At 46.5% G+C, this 17,226-nt stretch overlaps 1 protein-coding gene across 1 annotated transcript in view; it reads left to right on the top strand.

Annotated features, from left to right (window-relative positions):
- The window catches only part of LOC129707288 (rho GTPase-activating protein 39-like), a 123,432-nt gene extending 117,716 nt beyond the window's left edge, over positions 1 to 5,716 (top strand). The window contains exons 7-10 of the mRNA XM_055652226.1: positions 303 to 502; positions 2,527 to 2,618; positions 4,270 to 4,439; positions 5,003 to 5,716. Coding sequence (XP_055508201.1) covers positions 303 to 502; positions 2,527 to 2,618; positions 4,270 to 4,439; positions 5,003 to 5,197 — 657 coding nt within the window. The 3' untranslated portion in view covers positions 5,198 to 5,716. The remainder of the gene's footprint in view (positions 1 to 302; positions 503 to 2,526; positions 2,619 to 4,269; positions 4,440 to 5,002) is intronic.
- Positions 5,717 to 17,226: the final 11,510 nt, after the last annotated feature.

The raw sequence follows: 17,226 nt of genomic DNA, 5'->3' as shown, positions 1-17,226 counted from the left end.
GTACCCGGGTGTCTGGCGCTGTGAGGCAGCAACTCTACCTCTGCTCCACTGTGCCGTCCACGTGACATCATTCGCTACTTTTCCCAATGAATCAAAAGTGTGAACATGAATAGGCAATATATGCCCCGTGAATGAGCAAGTTAAGAGTGTGGATTGAATTGGATCGTGCATACAGAGAGGCGAATCACAACCGTCTCGTGTGAATTGAAGCCAGTGGTGCCGCCTCTGCCGACTTATCTGTTGCCACATAACGGTGTAGTTGTGTGTGAGCGGGACTGAAATACTTTGTTCCCCACCAACAGGGTCTGAGGAAGCCAACCATTGAGGAAATCCATCACGCAAAGAACGCCATCGTCACGCCGTCCATGTTTGGCAGCTCCCTGGAAGAGATCATGGAAAGACAACGCGAGCGTTATCCAGAGAAAAAGCTGCCCTGGGTTCAAACTCATCTGTCCAACAAAGTGCTGGGACTGGGCGGCGCGCAGGTTGAAGGCATCTTCAGGTAAGGCCGTGCTTGGGTATGAATGAATGAATGAAAACGTTATTGTCACAGTGGAATTCTTTGTTTGCATACCTTGCCATGGTATGCAATAGTTGCCGATGAAGGGCGCTTACAAAGTTACAAATCCCCCCCCCCCCCCCCCCCCCCCCCCCCTCCCAGTTCCCCCTCCGTCACGATGGTCCCCCACGTATTCACGTGTCTGTCTCGTTCGTTATCGGTCTGCGCCGTCATCGGCCGCTGCAACGACCTCTCCACAACACTGCCGAGTCGTCTCCTGAATCCTCCACGGCCCCGACCCGGGCCCCAGCTGCGGGTCCCATTGGCCGCTCTGGCCAGCTGCGAGGCCCCGACCCGGGCTTCTCCGCGGTCGTCCAGGAGGCGTTGAGACCGCGGTTCCTCGATAAAGGCCTCTGGCCGCGTTCCAAGTCTGCGGCCATGACGCCCAGCGATAGGTCTTCTCCTTGGATGTGTTGTGGTTAAAAAAAATCACTCCCCTTGGGAGGGTCTAAGTGGAAATGACCACCAATTTATTCAGTAGAAGCAAGGAACTACAGATGCTGGTTTACACAAAAGGACACAAAGTACTGGAGTAACTCAACGGGTGAGTCAGCATCTCTGGAGAACATGGATAGGTGGCATTTTCATTAGTTCATCATTTATATGAGCAGAATTAGGCCATTCGGCCCATCAAGTCTACTCCTCCATTCAATCATGGCTGATCTATCCATTCATGTTGTGCCGAGCAGCAATCACCCCGTAAACTAGTTCTATCCGACACACTGGGGACACTTTCACCTACAAACCTGTACATCTTTGCAGTGTGGGAGGAATCCAGAGTACCCGGAGAAAACCCACGCGGTCACAGAGAGAACGTATAAACTCCGTTCATTCAGCACCCGAGGTCAAGATCGATCCTGGGTCTCTGGTGCTGCAAGGCAGCAACTCTACTGCTGCACCACTGTGCCGCCCAAAATCCCAAAGTTGCTCAAAATTCCAGCATCTCCAGTCTTGTGTCTTCAGCTCATTAACACATCTTCTCTGCTCCCCACCCAACGCCCAGTCACGTCAACGGAGACGAGGTTGGAAATGGTAACTCTGCAGCTGGTCACTCCACTGTTGTGCTACTGTACATGATGCAGGGTCGCCGGGCAGTCTCGCCTGTTGTTTTGGTTGGGAAAAGGACGGCCTGCCCTCTCAAACTTCCTGCTTGAGCTGCTATGAAATTTCCAACTAGGACGTCTAATTTTAGCTCTTAGTGACCTGGGACAGGAAGCCTAGCAAATGACTTCAAATCCCGAATAACATTCAGCGTACGTAAACTCAGGGCTGGGAACGGTGTTGCAGAGTTTTTGAGCAGTCTTTTTTGTGCGTTAATACAAACTCTGCACAGACAGCGCCCGTTGTCAGGATCGAACCCAGGGTGTGAGGGATGGGGGTGAGAGGTTGATACAGTGAAGGCCAACAGACTACTTAGCCAATTGAGTCGTACCTGATCTGTACATCAGCAAAGTCTTTCCTGCCTTCTGGGACTTGTTAGTTTGAACCTCACTGTCTCCTACCTCGTTTATGCCATTCCTCTTCTTCTTCCAATGCATCTTCCAAATATACCCTCTGGCACCATGCCTCTGGTGCCAAGACTTAGCTGTAGGTTTCTCTCCCTGAACTTTTGCATCATTTTTTCCTTTGACCACGCCTGTAGTTGCCTGCCCTCTCACCTCTCCCTGAAGTTCAGGGTCAAACCTGTTGGATCATACTTCCCACCAAGTGACTTGGCTTGCAATCCTACAGTGTTTTGCATCGTTGAAGGTGCTTTCTAAATGCAGGCTGTTGTTAAAACATCAGATAAGCCTCTTGTTGATATTGAACCAGTCCCTGAGTTGATAATAGGCTCGGTAATGTGTATAAATATTTGGCATGTGATTGCTTTTGGCCTTAATTGCTTTTTCTTTTAATTCTGTCTCCAGAACCTGTCTAATCTATGTGAGAACATTATTATAGCACGTGGTGTGTCTTTTTGTTCACAGAGTGCCTGGAGATATCGATGAAGTAAATGCACTCAAACTACAGGTTGATCAGTGGAGAATCCCCGACAATCTTGCTGATCCCCACATACCAGGTAAGGGCTTTGTTACAGACACACTTGCCACCTAGTGTGGAACATGCTGAAGAAAGGTCTCGACCCAAAACCTCATTTGTATTTCCTTCCACCGATGCTGAGTCTCTTCGGCAGTTTGTTCTTTGCTCAAAACTCCAGCATCTGCTGTCTTTTGTGTGGCCATAATTTGGAACAGTCTCAGACCTGCGCCTGTCCCCATGTTTCTCACAATGCCATGACTTAAATTGCACGCACACACACACCACACACACACACACACACACACACACACACACACACACACACACACACACACACACACACACACACACACACACACACACACACACACACACACACACACACACACACACACACACACACACACACACACACACACACACACACATTTACGATGCACCAGGGCCCTCTTGTGGTGGGCAAAGATGATGCATCATTGTACACATGGTGTGGTTAAAGAGAGAATTGTAAGGTTCCTGATCTTCATCAATGACCTCCCGTTAGACTTGATGTAACCCTGTACGCCTCACTCTCAAAATGGCTAAAGTTGTTAATTATCTCCAACATTTTCTCGCATTTGCTTTCCACACTCAGCCTGCAGCGATTTGCTCGCTACATTCGAAAATTGTTTAATGTTTTTTTTTTGACAGCCACTCAAAAGATTGGTTGTTCTTCAGAACACGACATGAGGTGTAAATGTATTCGGCAAGATCTAGCAATTTGTTCATTGGGGACAGAAGCCCTTTGCGATGATTAAAACACACGATTATAGAAGTCCCCTGCATTCTTGCCTTGTGTCCATATATCGAACCAGGTGGTTGACTTTGTTCTACTTAAGAATGATCGGTAGGTTTACTGGTAAATGAGTTAATACCAGCCTCACCAACTGTGAACAAATTACTTTTAAGTTTGAAGAGGAAGTTGGAAATCGACCCTTGATTTGTCATTGCAATTCAGTTTAGTTTATTATTGTCACATGTACCATGATACAGTGAAAAGCTTTTGTCTGCATGCTATCCAGTCAAAGAAAAATGATACATGAAGAGGTTCACAGTCATGTAAAGATTGTGTGATGTTTAGCAAAAAATGTTCTTCTTTAGTCTTTTGAGATGCAGGACACGGAGTCAGATGCGGATTGGGCCCACCAAGTCTCCGCCGACTAGCACCCACCCTGTACTCCAGCACAATCCTACACACTAGGGCCAATTTACAATTTCACTGAAGCCAATTAACCGACAAACCTGCATGTCTTTGGAGTGTGGGAGGAAACCGGAGCACCCGGAGAAAACCCACGTGGTCACGGATAGAACGTACATACTCGTACCGACCACACCCGTAGCCGGCAACAAATCCGGGTCTCTGGCGTTGTAAGGCGGCAACTCTACCGCAGTGCCACTGATTGAAAGATACAGCAAGGAAACAGACCCTTCAGCCCACCACGTCCATGCAGGCCATTGATTACCTGTTCACGCTAGTTATCCCACTTACTCATCACACAAGGGGCAATTTACAGAGGCCAGTTAACCTACAAACCCATTATTTAGCAGTAAATGTTTTTTTCCCCCAAAATATTCCATTGTAATTTGTATTCTACGATTAGATGGCACCTTTTATTCATCGTCTGTGGTTTTTTTGTTGCTCGTGTCTCCAGCCTCGTTGCTCAAGCTGTGGTACCGTGAGCTGGAAGAGCCCCTGATCCCACAGAAGTACTACCCACAGTGTGTGAACAACTATGAGAACCCAGAGGCTGCTGTTGCTGTGGTCGCTTCTCTGCCCGACATCAACCGCCTGGTCCTCGGTTACCTCATCCACTTTTTACAGGTGAGTCAAGTCGAGAGTCTTTTTATTGTCATGTGTCTCAGATAAAATGATGGCATTCTTCCTTGCAGCAGCACAGCAGAATATGTAAACATAGTACACTGTAAACAATAATAGTGTGTGTGTGTGTGTGCAGAGCCTCCCAGAGCCCGGGCATGTTGCATTAATCCACAAAGGTGGGGAAAGGGAGAACACTTTGGATCATACAGGGGTAGAGTTGCTGCCTTACAGCGCCAGAGACCCGGGCTCAATCCTGACTACAGATGCTGTCTAACGAGTTTGTACGTTTCCCCCGTGACAGCGTGGGTTTTCTCCGGGTGCTTCAGTTTGATCTTGCATTCCAAAGGCTTCTAATTGGCACCCGGAGAAAACCCACAGGGCCACGTGGGGAACATGCAAACTCCGCACAGCCAGCACCCGTAGTGAGGTAAAGCAGCAACTCTGCCGCGGCGTTACCGTGCCGTGCTTGTTTTGGATGAGAGCAGATATCTCTCCGGCAGGAGCGTGCAAAGAGTTGCCGCGCCCCGTCACAAAAAGCTTTAACACACGCACGTTTCTCTCGTCAGATTTTTGCACAGCCCATCAACGTGAGCAAAACCAAGATGGACGTCAACAACCTGGCCATGGTGATGGCTCCCAACTGCTTGCGCTGTCAGTCAGACGACCCGCGCATCATCTTTGAGAACACGCGCAAGGAGATGTCTTTCATTCGCCTGTTGATTGTGCACCTGGACACCAGCTTCATCAAGGGTGACCTGTGAGAAGCCCAATGGGACTCATGACAACATATATGCACGCGCGCACACACATACACACACACACGCCTGTTTACTCTGGCGGTCCCCTTCAACGTGTGCGTGTGTTTGCTCCTTAGTTCTTCTCCCTTTAAAATGACTTCCCTCTTCATCAATAGGCAGACATTCATTGCAAGCAAAGATATTGCCTCCATTTTGGTACCTGGGAGACCCGTGCCTTAGCGCTGTTGACTTTTGGTTCCATTTCTCTCACAATGATGCAGGCTTGAATCTGGGGAGAGTCTGGGACTGAAGAGCCACTGTGGATATGGAATTTATTATCTAGAACTGCCAACTCAAAGAGATTTCACTCCACGTGCAAGATAGTTTATTTCTCCACAGATCAGAATTCAAAGGTGCCTTGTTCTGGAGAAAGCCACGTCAGAAGTTTGGATTTTGTATTGCAATGCACACGGCAGTGTGCTCCAGCGGGATGTAACAGTGGTTCTTCAGTCTTCACAAGGACCAAGGTGGAACAACATTGTACATTGAGGAGGGGTAATGGGCAAGGTGGTCAATGTACACACAGGGAGACCCCCCATTCTGATTCACGACCAGCAGACATGAGGGGCAAGAGAGAGGCTGTGCAAACATGACCGGTTTTCTGTTTTGTTTTTGAAAGAAAAACACTTTTAACTGGGAAGTTCTGTCTTTATTTTAAGAAGTGAAGTTTGATTGTCAAGTGTAAAAGAAATGCTTGTAGTCGAGGATCCCGGATAAAAATATTCAATAACTTGTTCACACTGCTTTCACTGGACGGAAAGGTAGAACCACTACTACTAAAGTCGAGGATGTTTCAGGCACTCAGCATACTGCCTTGAACACAAAGTGTAGGAGTGACTCTGCGGGTCAAGCAGCATCTCCGGACACTGTGGACAGGCAGCGTTTTGGGTCTGGACATTCATTACCGTCCTGATAATCTGTGCCTCATAGTTTCTCTCCCACCTAGCCGTGATATCACTTAGTTCCCTTATCGACCTCGGATCTTCAATTCCTTTCTCCGTCTTGGTCTATAGAGGGAGACATAGTTACCAGGAACTGCGGGTTTTGATTTGCAAAAAAAGACCCAAAGTGCTGGAGTAACACATCGTGTCGGGCAGCATCTCTGGAGAACATGGACAGGCGATGTTTCAGGTTGGGACCCTTCTTCAGACTGATTGTAGAAGGGGTGAGAATGCTGGAAGAGAGAGGTGGGGAAGGGCAAAGCCTGCCAAGTGATAGGTGGATACCTCTTTTTTTCCCCCCTCCCCAATGTTCTCTCCCCCACTATAGTGAGTCTGGAGAAGGGGCACCTCTCCCTGTCCTCCAGAGATGCTGCCTGACCCGCTGAGCTACTCCAGCAATTTGTGTTCTACGCAAGATTCCAGCATCTGCAGTTCCTTGTATCTCCAGCATACTGCCTTGTTTGTTTGAGGAGCTGGATATTCCCATTCATTTTTGTTGGAGAGCAATTAGTTTCCTCTATAAACCCCTTTGTAAAATCTTAATCTGGGGTTTATGATAAGTAGAGAGTGTGTGTGTGTGCATGGATCAATGTGTGTGTGTGTGTGCGCGTCTATCAATGTGTGTGCGTGTCTATCAATGTGTGTGTGCGTGTATCAGTGTGTGTGCGCATCAGTGTGTGCGTGTATCAGTGTGCGTGTATCAGTGTGCGTGTATCAGTGTGTGTGTATCAGTGTGTGTGTGTGTGCGTGCATCAGTGTGTGCGTGCATCAGTGTGTGTGTGTATCAGTGTGTGTGTGCATCAGTGTGTGCGTGTATCAGTGTGTGCGTGTATCAGTGTGTGTATCGTGTGTGTGTGTATCAGTGTGTGCGTGTATCAGTGTGTGCGTGTATCAGTGTGTGTGTGTGTCATGTGTGTGTGCGTGTATGAGTGTGTGTGTGCATCTGTGCGTGTGTGTCAGCGTGTGTGTGCATCAGTGTGCGTGTGTGCGCGTGTAACAGTGTGTGTGCGCGTGTATCAGTGTGTGTGTGCGCGTGTATCAGTGTGTGTGTGCGTGTATCAGTGTGTGTGTGATTACATTATTTTTATTCTATTGATTTGGGCTTGTTTCATATTTGACTGAATCCTGTTGGGATTCCCCACTATTTAAAAAGTTGTGAGCATCCTTATCAAGTTCTGAGCCTCATCCAGAACGTGTCTCCTTTCCCAATGAGCTCTTTGTGGTTTATTGACAAGTTGTCCTCAACTTAAAGACGATATTTATTGTCCATAATTTACGCTGGCTGTTTAATAGCTACAAAGCACTGGCTAAATATTTCCGTTTGGTTCCTCCCCTCATCAGTCTCTTTGGAGGGTTTGAGGAAACGGATGATAAGCATTGACTCCTGATTGCCAGCAGATGGATTATTGAAAATGTTCATAAAAACAAGATCGGTCTCGGAATCCACAGGAGATTTCAATCTGTGATTCTAGTTCTTGTGTCAGGGACGTTAGTAAAATAAACATGCTCGAGGATTGCAAAGTAACCGTTGAAAATTGCAGGTTCTCACTGGTGACATTCAAATGGAATTTAATAATTAAGGAAAATATAAATACTTGTCCAAAAAATGTGGGCAATTGAAAGCAAAGTCAGGAGTATCGGTCCGTATTTTCATGTTTAAGTTTAATATTTGTTATTTGATACCAAAATAATTTATGTTTTGTAAACTTGTATTGTCGTTTAGAATGGATGCTCAACGGGGTTTATGGGTGAGCAAAAATTGTGTTTGTATCTACATAAAATGGGACTTTTGGTATAATGGATCTGACTGCTTGCAACATCGTGGAACAGATCCAGTTTTTTCTTCTGCAGATTGCTTTAAAGCTTCCTCCCCTCATTCTCTCCAGTTATAAAAGAGTTGGGGGGGGTTTGCATAAATAATCCACAGACACCTGCACTGTAGATAAATCATGTCTTGAGGAACTGTTGAGAGATATTTGCATGGGTTAAGACCACTGTTGGAGGTTGATATCTTGCTCTCCCTCTCTGTCTCTCATCCTAAACCATGCTCCCCATTATAGCCGCTGAACTACATTTATGTTTGTAGTGTTGTTGACCCTGTGAGGTTGTCGTTCGTTTCAAGCAAGTGTTTCTGCTTTGGCTCCAATAGCGCCACTGTTATTTATGTGAGGCAGGAGAGGAGTTTGTGTTTGACCTTACTGGAAAGTACCAGCTTCTTCCCACTGACGTCATTTTGCACAGCTTTAAAATAGTGCGCAAATCTCACGTTTAAAAAAAACCCCACAGATCTTGAGATGTAGTTGCTGGGGTAAAATTTAGCTTTCCACACAAAACAAACCTGAGACTACAAGATAGACGCCAAGTGCTGGAGTAACTCAGCGGGTCAGGCAGCATCTCTGGAAAAAGAGCAATAGGTGACATTTCGGGTCGAGATCTTTCTTCCGACTCCAGAGATGCTGCCTGACTGGCTGAGTTACTCCAGCACTTTGTGTCGGCCTTTGTCACTCTAAGCCAGCATCTGCATTATTTTGTTTCCATAAACCTGAAATGAATGAGTTTTGAATGTCCTCTCTCTTTGGTGTAAATGGTGGGGAAAATATATTTACTTTTTTCTCCAATAATTGAAAACATAAAACTAAATACAAACTATTCCTGCACCTCGTTAAGTGTATATTGTTGTTTGTACAGAATGACTTTAACTTGGGAATCTTTATTGAAGCTAGATCTTTGGCAGGTGTTTACATTTTTATATTTAGCCTGTGGTTTATTGAGGCTGGGTCGCAAATATCTGTATCTAATCCTTGCTTCAGTGACCTCCTCCTCCATAAGTTTATGCTGCAAGATGTGCAAGGATAATTTGATTTGTGGTTCTGTTTCTGTTAGTATTTTAATCCGAGGCAGCATTCTCAGAATTAAAACCTTAAAACGTTTCAAAACGATTTGCGGAGTGAGATTAAATGAATGATAACTGACGTTGTGAGCCATCCAGAGAAAATAGAAAAGTCCTTGAGGGAAGGTATTATGCCAGGAGATACCATTGTTATAATGCCAAGTGCTACTGGATCCAATAGTTCACTCATTTAAGTAATGTAAGCCATATGCTGTAAGCCATTCGGAGAGGGGACCTAATTGAATATTTTGGTTTCATTAAGAATGGGAATGCTTTACTTTTAGAGAATTTACAAATCGTCTATGCTGAAAATATCTTAAGTTTAAGGAGAACTTTCCTCGATGGTGGGCAAATGTTTTTTATTCCTTTTAGGCTCTGCTGTCTAAAGTAGATCAGAAGGATGTGAGAGACACAAAGTGCTGGAGTAACATGGCTGGGTCAGGCGTATCTCTGGAGAGAATGGATGGGTGATGTTTCAGGTCTGGACCCTTCTTCAGACTGAATGTAGAGATGGTGTGGTGGAGGGGGGGGGGTTAATAAACTACCCCAAGAAGGGCCCTGACCTGAAATGTCGCCCATCCTTTTCCTCTAGAGATGCTGCCTGGTCTGCTGAGTTATTCCAGCACCGTTTCTTGTGTCTATCATTAGTATAAACCAGCATCTGCAATTCCTTGTTTCTTCGAAAGGATGTGAGGCGACATTTGTACTAGAGGTGGCTCGGACCAGACTCGGGCGCAATCTCAGGTAATATGGAAGTCATTCAGTTCTGGCTCGTGATGCTAGGTTAGTGGCGAGGTACTTCACGCCACTGCCTTGTGTTGTTATGCTGCTGATTCGGGACATTCGATGCAAGGATTCAAGATTCCCGTTTAGATTCTCTGAAACAATCATCTCCTGCAACCGGCTGTCAATTGGCTGCTGTAAATGGTAAATTGTCCCCAGTGTGTATGATGGTGCTAGTGTGCGGGGATCGCTGGTCGGCACAGACTCGGTGGGCCAACATCTCTAAACTAAACTGTAAGTAGTGGGAGTGGGAATATCCAACGGGCAGTTTCCTCACAAACAAAGATCTTGGCTGATCCTTTCCCCACTCCCACCATTATCCCACAAGCTGGCCTTCCTGGAGAGTGTGTGATACATGTTGGCCCTATCCCTCCCTGGTCACCCCTTCCCACATGGAATGCTGCAACATCAACCACAGTCTAATTCCTCCATCATGCCTTACCTTCTGCCCTAAGTGGCTCGATGTTGGTGAAGTCCTAAGATCAGGGGAAGATGGGTCTCGTCAGTCGGACCCAGGGGACATCTCATACCTAAGAATGAATGCGTTTGACAGTCAGAACACATCAGGTATAAACAGACTGCTCTGATAATAATACCATGTCTTTGATTTGGACAGACCCTTTCAACCTTTGTCCACTCACCAGTTCATCTCTCCAGGAGCTTGCAAGGTTCAATGTTTTAACAGGTGTTCCTTCTTTCACGTTCAGCTTTCTTATCCACACTCCTTTCCCCACCCCACCCCCTCTGTGTCCAAGGTTAATGGTCACCTTTGCAACACTCAAGCCGGTGATAGCCACTGGCTCAGTGATCCCAAGGTGTCCTGGTTTGCAAAAATATTCAAGAGAACCTCAAAACGGATAATAAGCTATAAGATAACGGATGTACGGAGTTTGTACGTTCTCCCTGTGAACGCGTAGGGTTTGTTTCCTGGGTGCTCCGGTGCAGGCTTGGAGGTTAATTGGCTTCGGTAAAGACTGTAAATTGTCCCTGGCACGTAGGATAGTGCTAGTGTATGGGGATCGCTAGTCGACACGGATTCGGTGGGCCGAAGGGCCTGTTTCCGTGCTCTATCTTGAAACTTCGCTAATATATTTCCCACTGTTGTATATATTCCAGATGTACGTATAACTGTCCAAAAATGTACTGTCAATTATCCGACACCTCAGGGAGTGTGGGTCACACTAGGTGCCGTGAACACGCGTGGCCCACTCTATGCATTTCAGTATTTTGTGAAACAACGTTATAATTCGCAGTGATGGGGCTACTTATCCTGGCATTTTTTACCTTTTCGTCAAACCGTGTGCTTATTTTGTTATCGGGGAAAAGGTATTTTCTTCCTCCTCCTTTGCAGCGTCTATTTTTGCCCATTTTCACTGTCCTGTTGGACTGGTGCAGCCTGTCCCCAGCCTATTCTTCATCCAGCTCTGCCAAGATCCTGGTGCCCTTCCCCGGCTACAGGTCTGGTTGTTGATCTCTGTCACCAGCCTTGCCAGTCAATGATGTTAACCTCACTGTGGCCAGAATGCTCAACTTCCCTGAGAAGGATCACTCCAGCTCCTTTGGTCCTGCGATCATTTCTTATTATGAGCTACACTAGTTTAAATAAACTGGCAGAGGCACATAAAAGTGCAGTAATGTTTCAATTCCCTCATGAGAGCAAGGTGCTCAGTCAGCACAAGGTCCCACCAGTGAATACTCCACCCCAGTGTGGGAAGGAACTGCAGATGCTGGTTTACACCAAAGATTGACACAAAACGCTGGAGTAACTCAATGAGTCTTGCAGCATCTCTGGAGAAAAGGAACGGATGATGTTTCGTGTCGAGACCCTTCTTCAGACTGGTTGAGTCTGAAGAAGGGTCTCAACCCAAAACGTTACCTATTCCTTTTCCCCACAGATGCTGCCTGATCCGATGAGTTACTCCAGCATTTTGTGCCTACTCCACGCCAAACCCCGACACCATTATGCACATAGGGAAGAGGTCAGTTCAGGAATAGTGGTGATATCCTCTACAGTTTAATCATCTGGAAGGCTGTCAAAGCCTCCTCCCAGTCTCCGGCAGGTTGTAAAGTTGCACAAGAGGCAAACGTATTCAAACAGCCTAGTCCCATGCCGATTTAAAATGGGGAGGGGAAACCTTCTAGCCTTGTGGATGTCCTTTGAAATGGCTGATTGCATCATTTATGAGAACTTAGTGGAATTTATTAACCTGCCAACAGAGAACTGCCAAGTTAGGGGGTTAGGAAGGTTCTTGCTTTGTTGGCTACATTAATATTTCCTATTCTTTATGACGTGACAGGCAATGTACAAAAATATAGCTGAATAAACACTCCTGTTTGCAATGTGAAATGATCTGCAGTACTACATTAACAGGCATTTGCATCAATATAATGTACCCTGGTACACAATCTCTGGCATTACACCAGCTCCATTTTTTTTTGTACATACACATTTGTCGCTATCTCAGCATTTTGATAATAGAAGAACACTTAGTGAAGGGTACAGTTTCCGCGCTGAATCTCTAAAGCTTAAAAGCTCCTGCAAATTGGATGCAGGGTATAGAGACGTCAGGTTTCATAAAGTTACATTTCAGAATATCAGGGATGCAGGTGCAACTTTAAAAAAAAAAAAAAAAAATGATTTTCCTCATTATCCCAGCCAAGAATTTACTTAATGACATTTGTACAATTTGAAAAGAGGTCAAATGTGGCTGAAAATATGATGAGCTCTGTCCATAATTGTCCAAAAAATTGAACTGGGGAAAGGGTTTGCGATGAATGGAGACTACCTGAAAACAAAACCAAATATTATAACCACTTTTGATTGTGTTTCTTTTTTTTTTGTACATTGTTTCTGAATCATTTTATATCTGCATTAGTATTACTGTGCAAAACTGTGTTGTAAACATTGCTGTTTTATTTTAAATGGTTTCTTTGCACTTAGCCTCTCCTTTATGCTGTGATATGTTAATGCTATTTGACAGGTTGTATAAAAGCTGAATATTTTTTTGTGTACACTGGATGTTTCTTTGCAAGAGAAGTGTAAATAAAAGCTGCAAGATTCTGAATTAAAATGGTTTCCAGTTAATGTTGTTCAGAGTGCCTGTAAGCTCTGGGTATCTAGTTCCCAGTTGGAGCCTGTGAATCTTCCCCTACAGCTGCAAACAAACACATAAACTTGCTGCCAGCGTATCGAAGTCACGAGATCACCGTGCGGCACGGCGGCTCAGCGGCAGCGTTGCCAGAGACCTTGGTTCGATCCTGACTGGGTGCTGTCTGTACGGTGTTTGCACGTTCTCCCTGTGACCGCGTGGGTTTCCCCTGGGTGCTCCAGATTCCTCCCACACTCCAAAGACGTACAGGCTTGTCGGTTTATTGGCTTCGGTAAAGATTGTGAGTTGTCTCTAGTTTGTGGGATAGTGCTTGAGTACGAGGATCGCTGGTCGGCGCGGACTCGGCGGCTACAAGGCCTGTTTCCGCGCTGTGTCTCTAAACTAAACTAAATGTGATCGTTTGAGTTTCGAGATGCAACATGGAGACCGGCTCTAGGTCAATGCCAACTGTCGATCACCTGCTCACATTAGTTCTGCGTTACTGGTCCACCACTGATGTTAAGGCAACTGGTGGTCCTGCACCTCCTTTACTCTGGACAGAATCACGAGTGCACTTGATATCCCCCTGGAAGTCCCCCCTGGAAATGTGGTGCCTAGGCCAGGCAAGATGGCGACCTCGACCTCATCGGAACTTCTGTGGCCGATCAGCGGGTTTAATTTGCCCCCTGTGGCCGGGGCTCTGGAACTCCGGCCCGGCCGGATCCGGCAGATCCGTTCCCATAACCGACTTCCGAGGCCGTGACTGCCGTTGGTCCGGCAAAACGAATATTCCCGCAAGGCTCTGGAGCCAAGGGTGCTGGAAAATCTGTGGTGGACCTGCACCTCGCTTTCTTCCACCCACTCCCTACAAACTAGGGGGCAATTTTTAGAGGGCCAATTAACCTACAAACTCGCACTTCTTTGAAGGGTGGGAGGAAACTGGAGCACCCGGAGGAAACCCACCTGGTCACGGGGAGAACATGCAAACTCCTTACAGAGAAGGCACTCGGAGTCAGGATTGAATCCGGGCCTCTGGCACTGCGAGGCAGCCGTCTAACAGCTTTGCATAACAGCTCTATACTGCAGAGTAAAGGACAAGCTGAATTTCAGCAAAGTTAGCAGTTTAGTGAGGCTGAGAATGCAATACTGAGTGACCATTGAATGTTTTTAACTGCAGCAGCTCTGATTACATCATTGACCTTGTGAGAATAAACAAGTGTGGAGAAGTTTTTATGGAGAAAGTGATAGATGGTAACAATGAAGGGGGGGGGGGGGGCGCAATGTGAAGAAGGGCATAGTAAGCTCCCTGTAATAATAGGCCATGAATTCACTACCTCTCTATTAGGACATCACAAAATACAGGGACTGCAGGTACTGGAATCTTGAGCTAGACACAGTGTTAGAGTACCTCAGCAGGTCAAGAGCAGCATCTGGAGCGGATGGATAGGTGACATTTTGGGTCGGGGCCCTTCAGACAATACCATTGTCTGTGTAAGAAAGAACTGCAGATGCTGGTTTAAATCGGAGGTAGACACAAAATGCTGAAGTAACTCAGCGGGAGGCAGCATCTCGAGATACCATTGTCTGGTTCCCTCTTTGATTACTGGGAAATGCATACTGTTCAAGAGACTCAGGAGTGTTTTATTGTCACATGTACCAACGTACTGAAGAACAATGACATTGCAAGCACAACACTCAAGCACAACACTATAGATAATATTAAAATCAAAAAAAAGTTTCATACATTTAAAAAAAAAATTGTGCAAATCAAAACAAAGTCCCTGGTGCAACCAACGTATGATCGGAGTTTGGTTAGAGTTCATAGTATTCCATGGACTTTAGACTTGCAGCACGGAAACAGGCCCTTAGGCCCACCGAGTCTGTGCTGACCAGCGATCACCCTGTGCACTAGTACTATCGTACACATTAAGGACGATACACAATTTACAGAAGCCTATTGGCCTACAAACATTTACGTCTTTGGAGTGCGAGGAAGCCGGTGCACCCAGAGAAAAACAACGCGATCACAGGGAGAAGGGACAAACTCCGTACAGACGTATCCATGGTCAGGATCGAACCCAGGTCTCTGGCGCTGTAAGGTGGCAACTACGCTGTCCCATAGCCTGATGGTTGTTGGGAAGAAGCTGTTCCTGAACCTGGACATTACAGTTTTCAAACTCTGATACCTTCTTCTTGATGGCAGGAGTGAAATGAAAGCATAGCCAGGGTGGTGTGGGTCCTTGATGATGCTGGCTGCCTTTTTAAGATGCTGTAGATCCCATTGCAGGTGGAGAGGTCGGAAACCATGATGGACTGGACAGTGTTCACCACTTTTTGTCATCTCTTTCATTCCTGGGTGTTCAAGATGGCTGAACTCATGGGCGTGGGGTCGAACACTTTGAGCTCCTCAACAAGACTGTGACTGTGCAGTCATCGGGAATGCAGCAGGTCCAGGGAGAAAGAAGATGTGCAAACTCCACGCAGGCAGCGATCGGCATTGAACCTGGGTGTCTGAGCTGTGAGGCTCTACCAGCTGCGCCACAGTGCTGCTCCTCTGAGCTAAGATCAATCAGTTTAACAGAAGTGAACAGTAAATTGTTTTCTCTGGAACATTGGAGCTTCAGGGGAGAATTGATTGAAGTATATAAAATGATAAATCTCAGATACGGTGGACAGTCAGAACCGAAAATAGACACAAAAAGCTGGAGTAACTCAGCGGGTCAAGCAGCATCTCTGGAGAAAAGGAATGGGTGACGTTTCCGGCCCATCTCAACCCGAAACATCATCAATCCCTTTTCTCCAGAGATGCTGTCTGACCCTCTGAGTTGCTCCAGCGTTTTGTGTCTATCTTCAGTTTGAACCAATATCTGCAATTTCTTGTGTGTCCTCATTCTTTAGGGAACCGAGGTTCCCCTCTTCCAGCATAAAGAGGCCCTCACACGTGTCTCCTTGGTACCCCGCAGCTCCACCCTTGCTCCCCTTGCCACCAGTTGCAACAGAGACAAGTGTCCCCCTAGTCATCACCTTTCACCCCATCAGCCGTCAAATTCAACACATAATCCTCCGACATTTTCGCCACCTCCAACGGGATCCCATCTCAAGTCGCATCTTCCCATCTCCACCCCTTTCTGACTTCCGCAGAGACCGTTCCCTCCGCAACTTGGTTAACTCATCCCTTCCCATCCAAACCACACCCTCCCCGGGTACTTTGCCCTGCAACCGCAGGAGATGCAACACCTGTCCCTATACCTCCCCTATCGATTCTGTTCAGGGACCCTGACAGTCCTGGTCTGAAGAAGGGTTTCGGCCCAAAACGTTGCCTATTTCCTTTGCTCCATAGATGCTGCTGCACACGCTGAGTTTCTCCAGTATTTTTGTGTACCCATGACAGTCCTTTCAGGTTAGGCACAGGTTCACTTGCACCTCCTCCAGCCTCATCTACTGTATATGTTGTTCAAGATGTGGACTCTTATACATCGGCGAGACCAAACATAGACTGAGCGATCGTTTCGCTGAACACCTTTGCTCAGCCCATCTGGACCCACCTGATCTCCTAATTCTCATTCCCATTCCCACACTGCCCTTTATGTCCTAGATCTCCTCCATTGTCAGAGTGAGGCTAAATGCAAATTGGAGAAACAGCATCTCATATTTAGCTTGGGCAGCTTACGCCCCAGTGATATGAAATGGGTTTCTCTAACTTCAAGTAACCCCTACATTCCCTCTCTCTCCATTCCTCCCCCCAACTTCTTGTTCTCACCTAGCAAACAGCTGACTGGCCTGTTTCCATTATCATCGTTACTTTTTTGCATATCTTTCATTCATTGTTCTATATCTCTCTACATCATCGTCTATATCTCTCGTGTCCCTTTCCCGTGACTTTCAGTCTGAAGAAGGGTCTGGACCTGAAATGTCACCCATTTCTTCTCTCCAGAGATGCTGCCTGTCCAGGATGGAACTGTCCAACGCTAGAGGGCAGAGCTATAAGGTGAGAGGGGGAAAGTTTAATAAAGATGTGCGGGGTCTTAATGTGCAGGCGAGTGGTGGGGTCCTGGAACACATGGGGTGGGGGTGGGGGTGGAAGCAGATACATAGGGACATGGACGTGCATTACATTTAGATAGGCACATGGACGTGCAGGGATCAGAAGGATATGGATCATGTGCCGGCAGGTGAGCCGAAGGGCCCGCTCCTGTACTGTACTATTCTGAACCTTCTGAATGCTGTAGTCGGCAGGGCAGTACTCTGCATCGACAACTTGGACAATTTTACATTTTTTTAATCAAGCAA

The sequence above is a fragment of the Leucoraja erinacea genome, chromosome 21, assembly GCF_028641065.1.
Source record: "Leucoraja erinacea ecotype New England chromosome 21, Leri_hhj_1, whole genome shotgun sequence".
Taxonomy (NCBI): Eukaryota; Metazoa; Chordata; class Chondrichthyes; order Rajiformes; family Rajidae; genus Leucoraja; species Leucoraja erinaceus.
The sequence above is the reverse complement of the archived record's forward strand: the minus strand, read 5'-3'. Positions and strand labels throughout refer to the sequence as shown.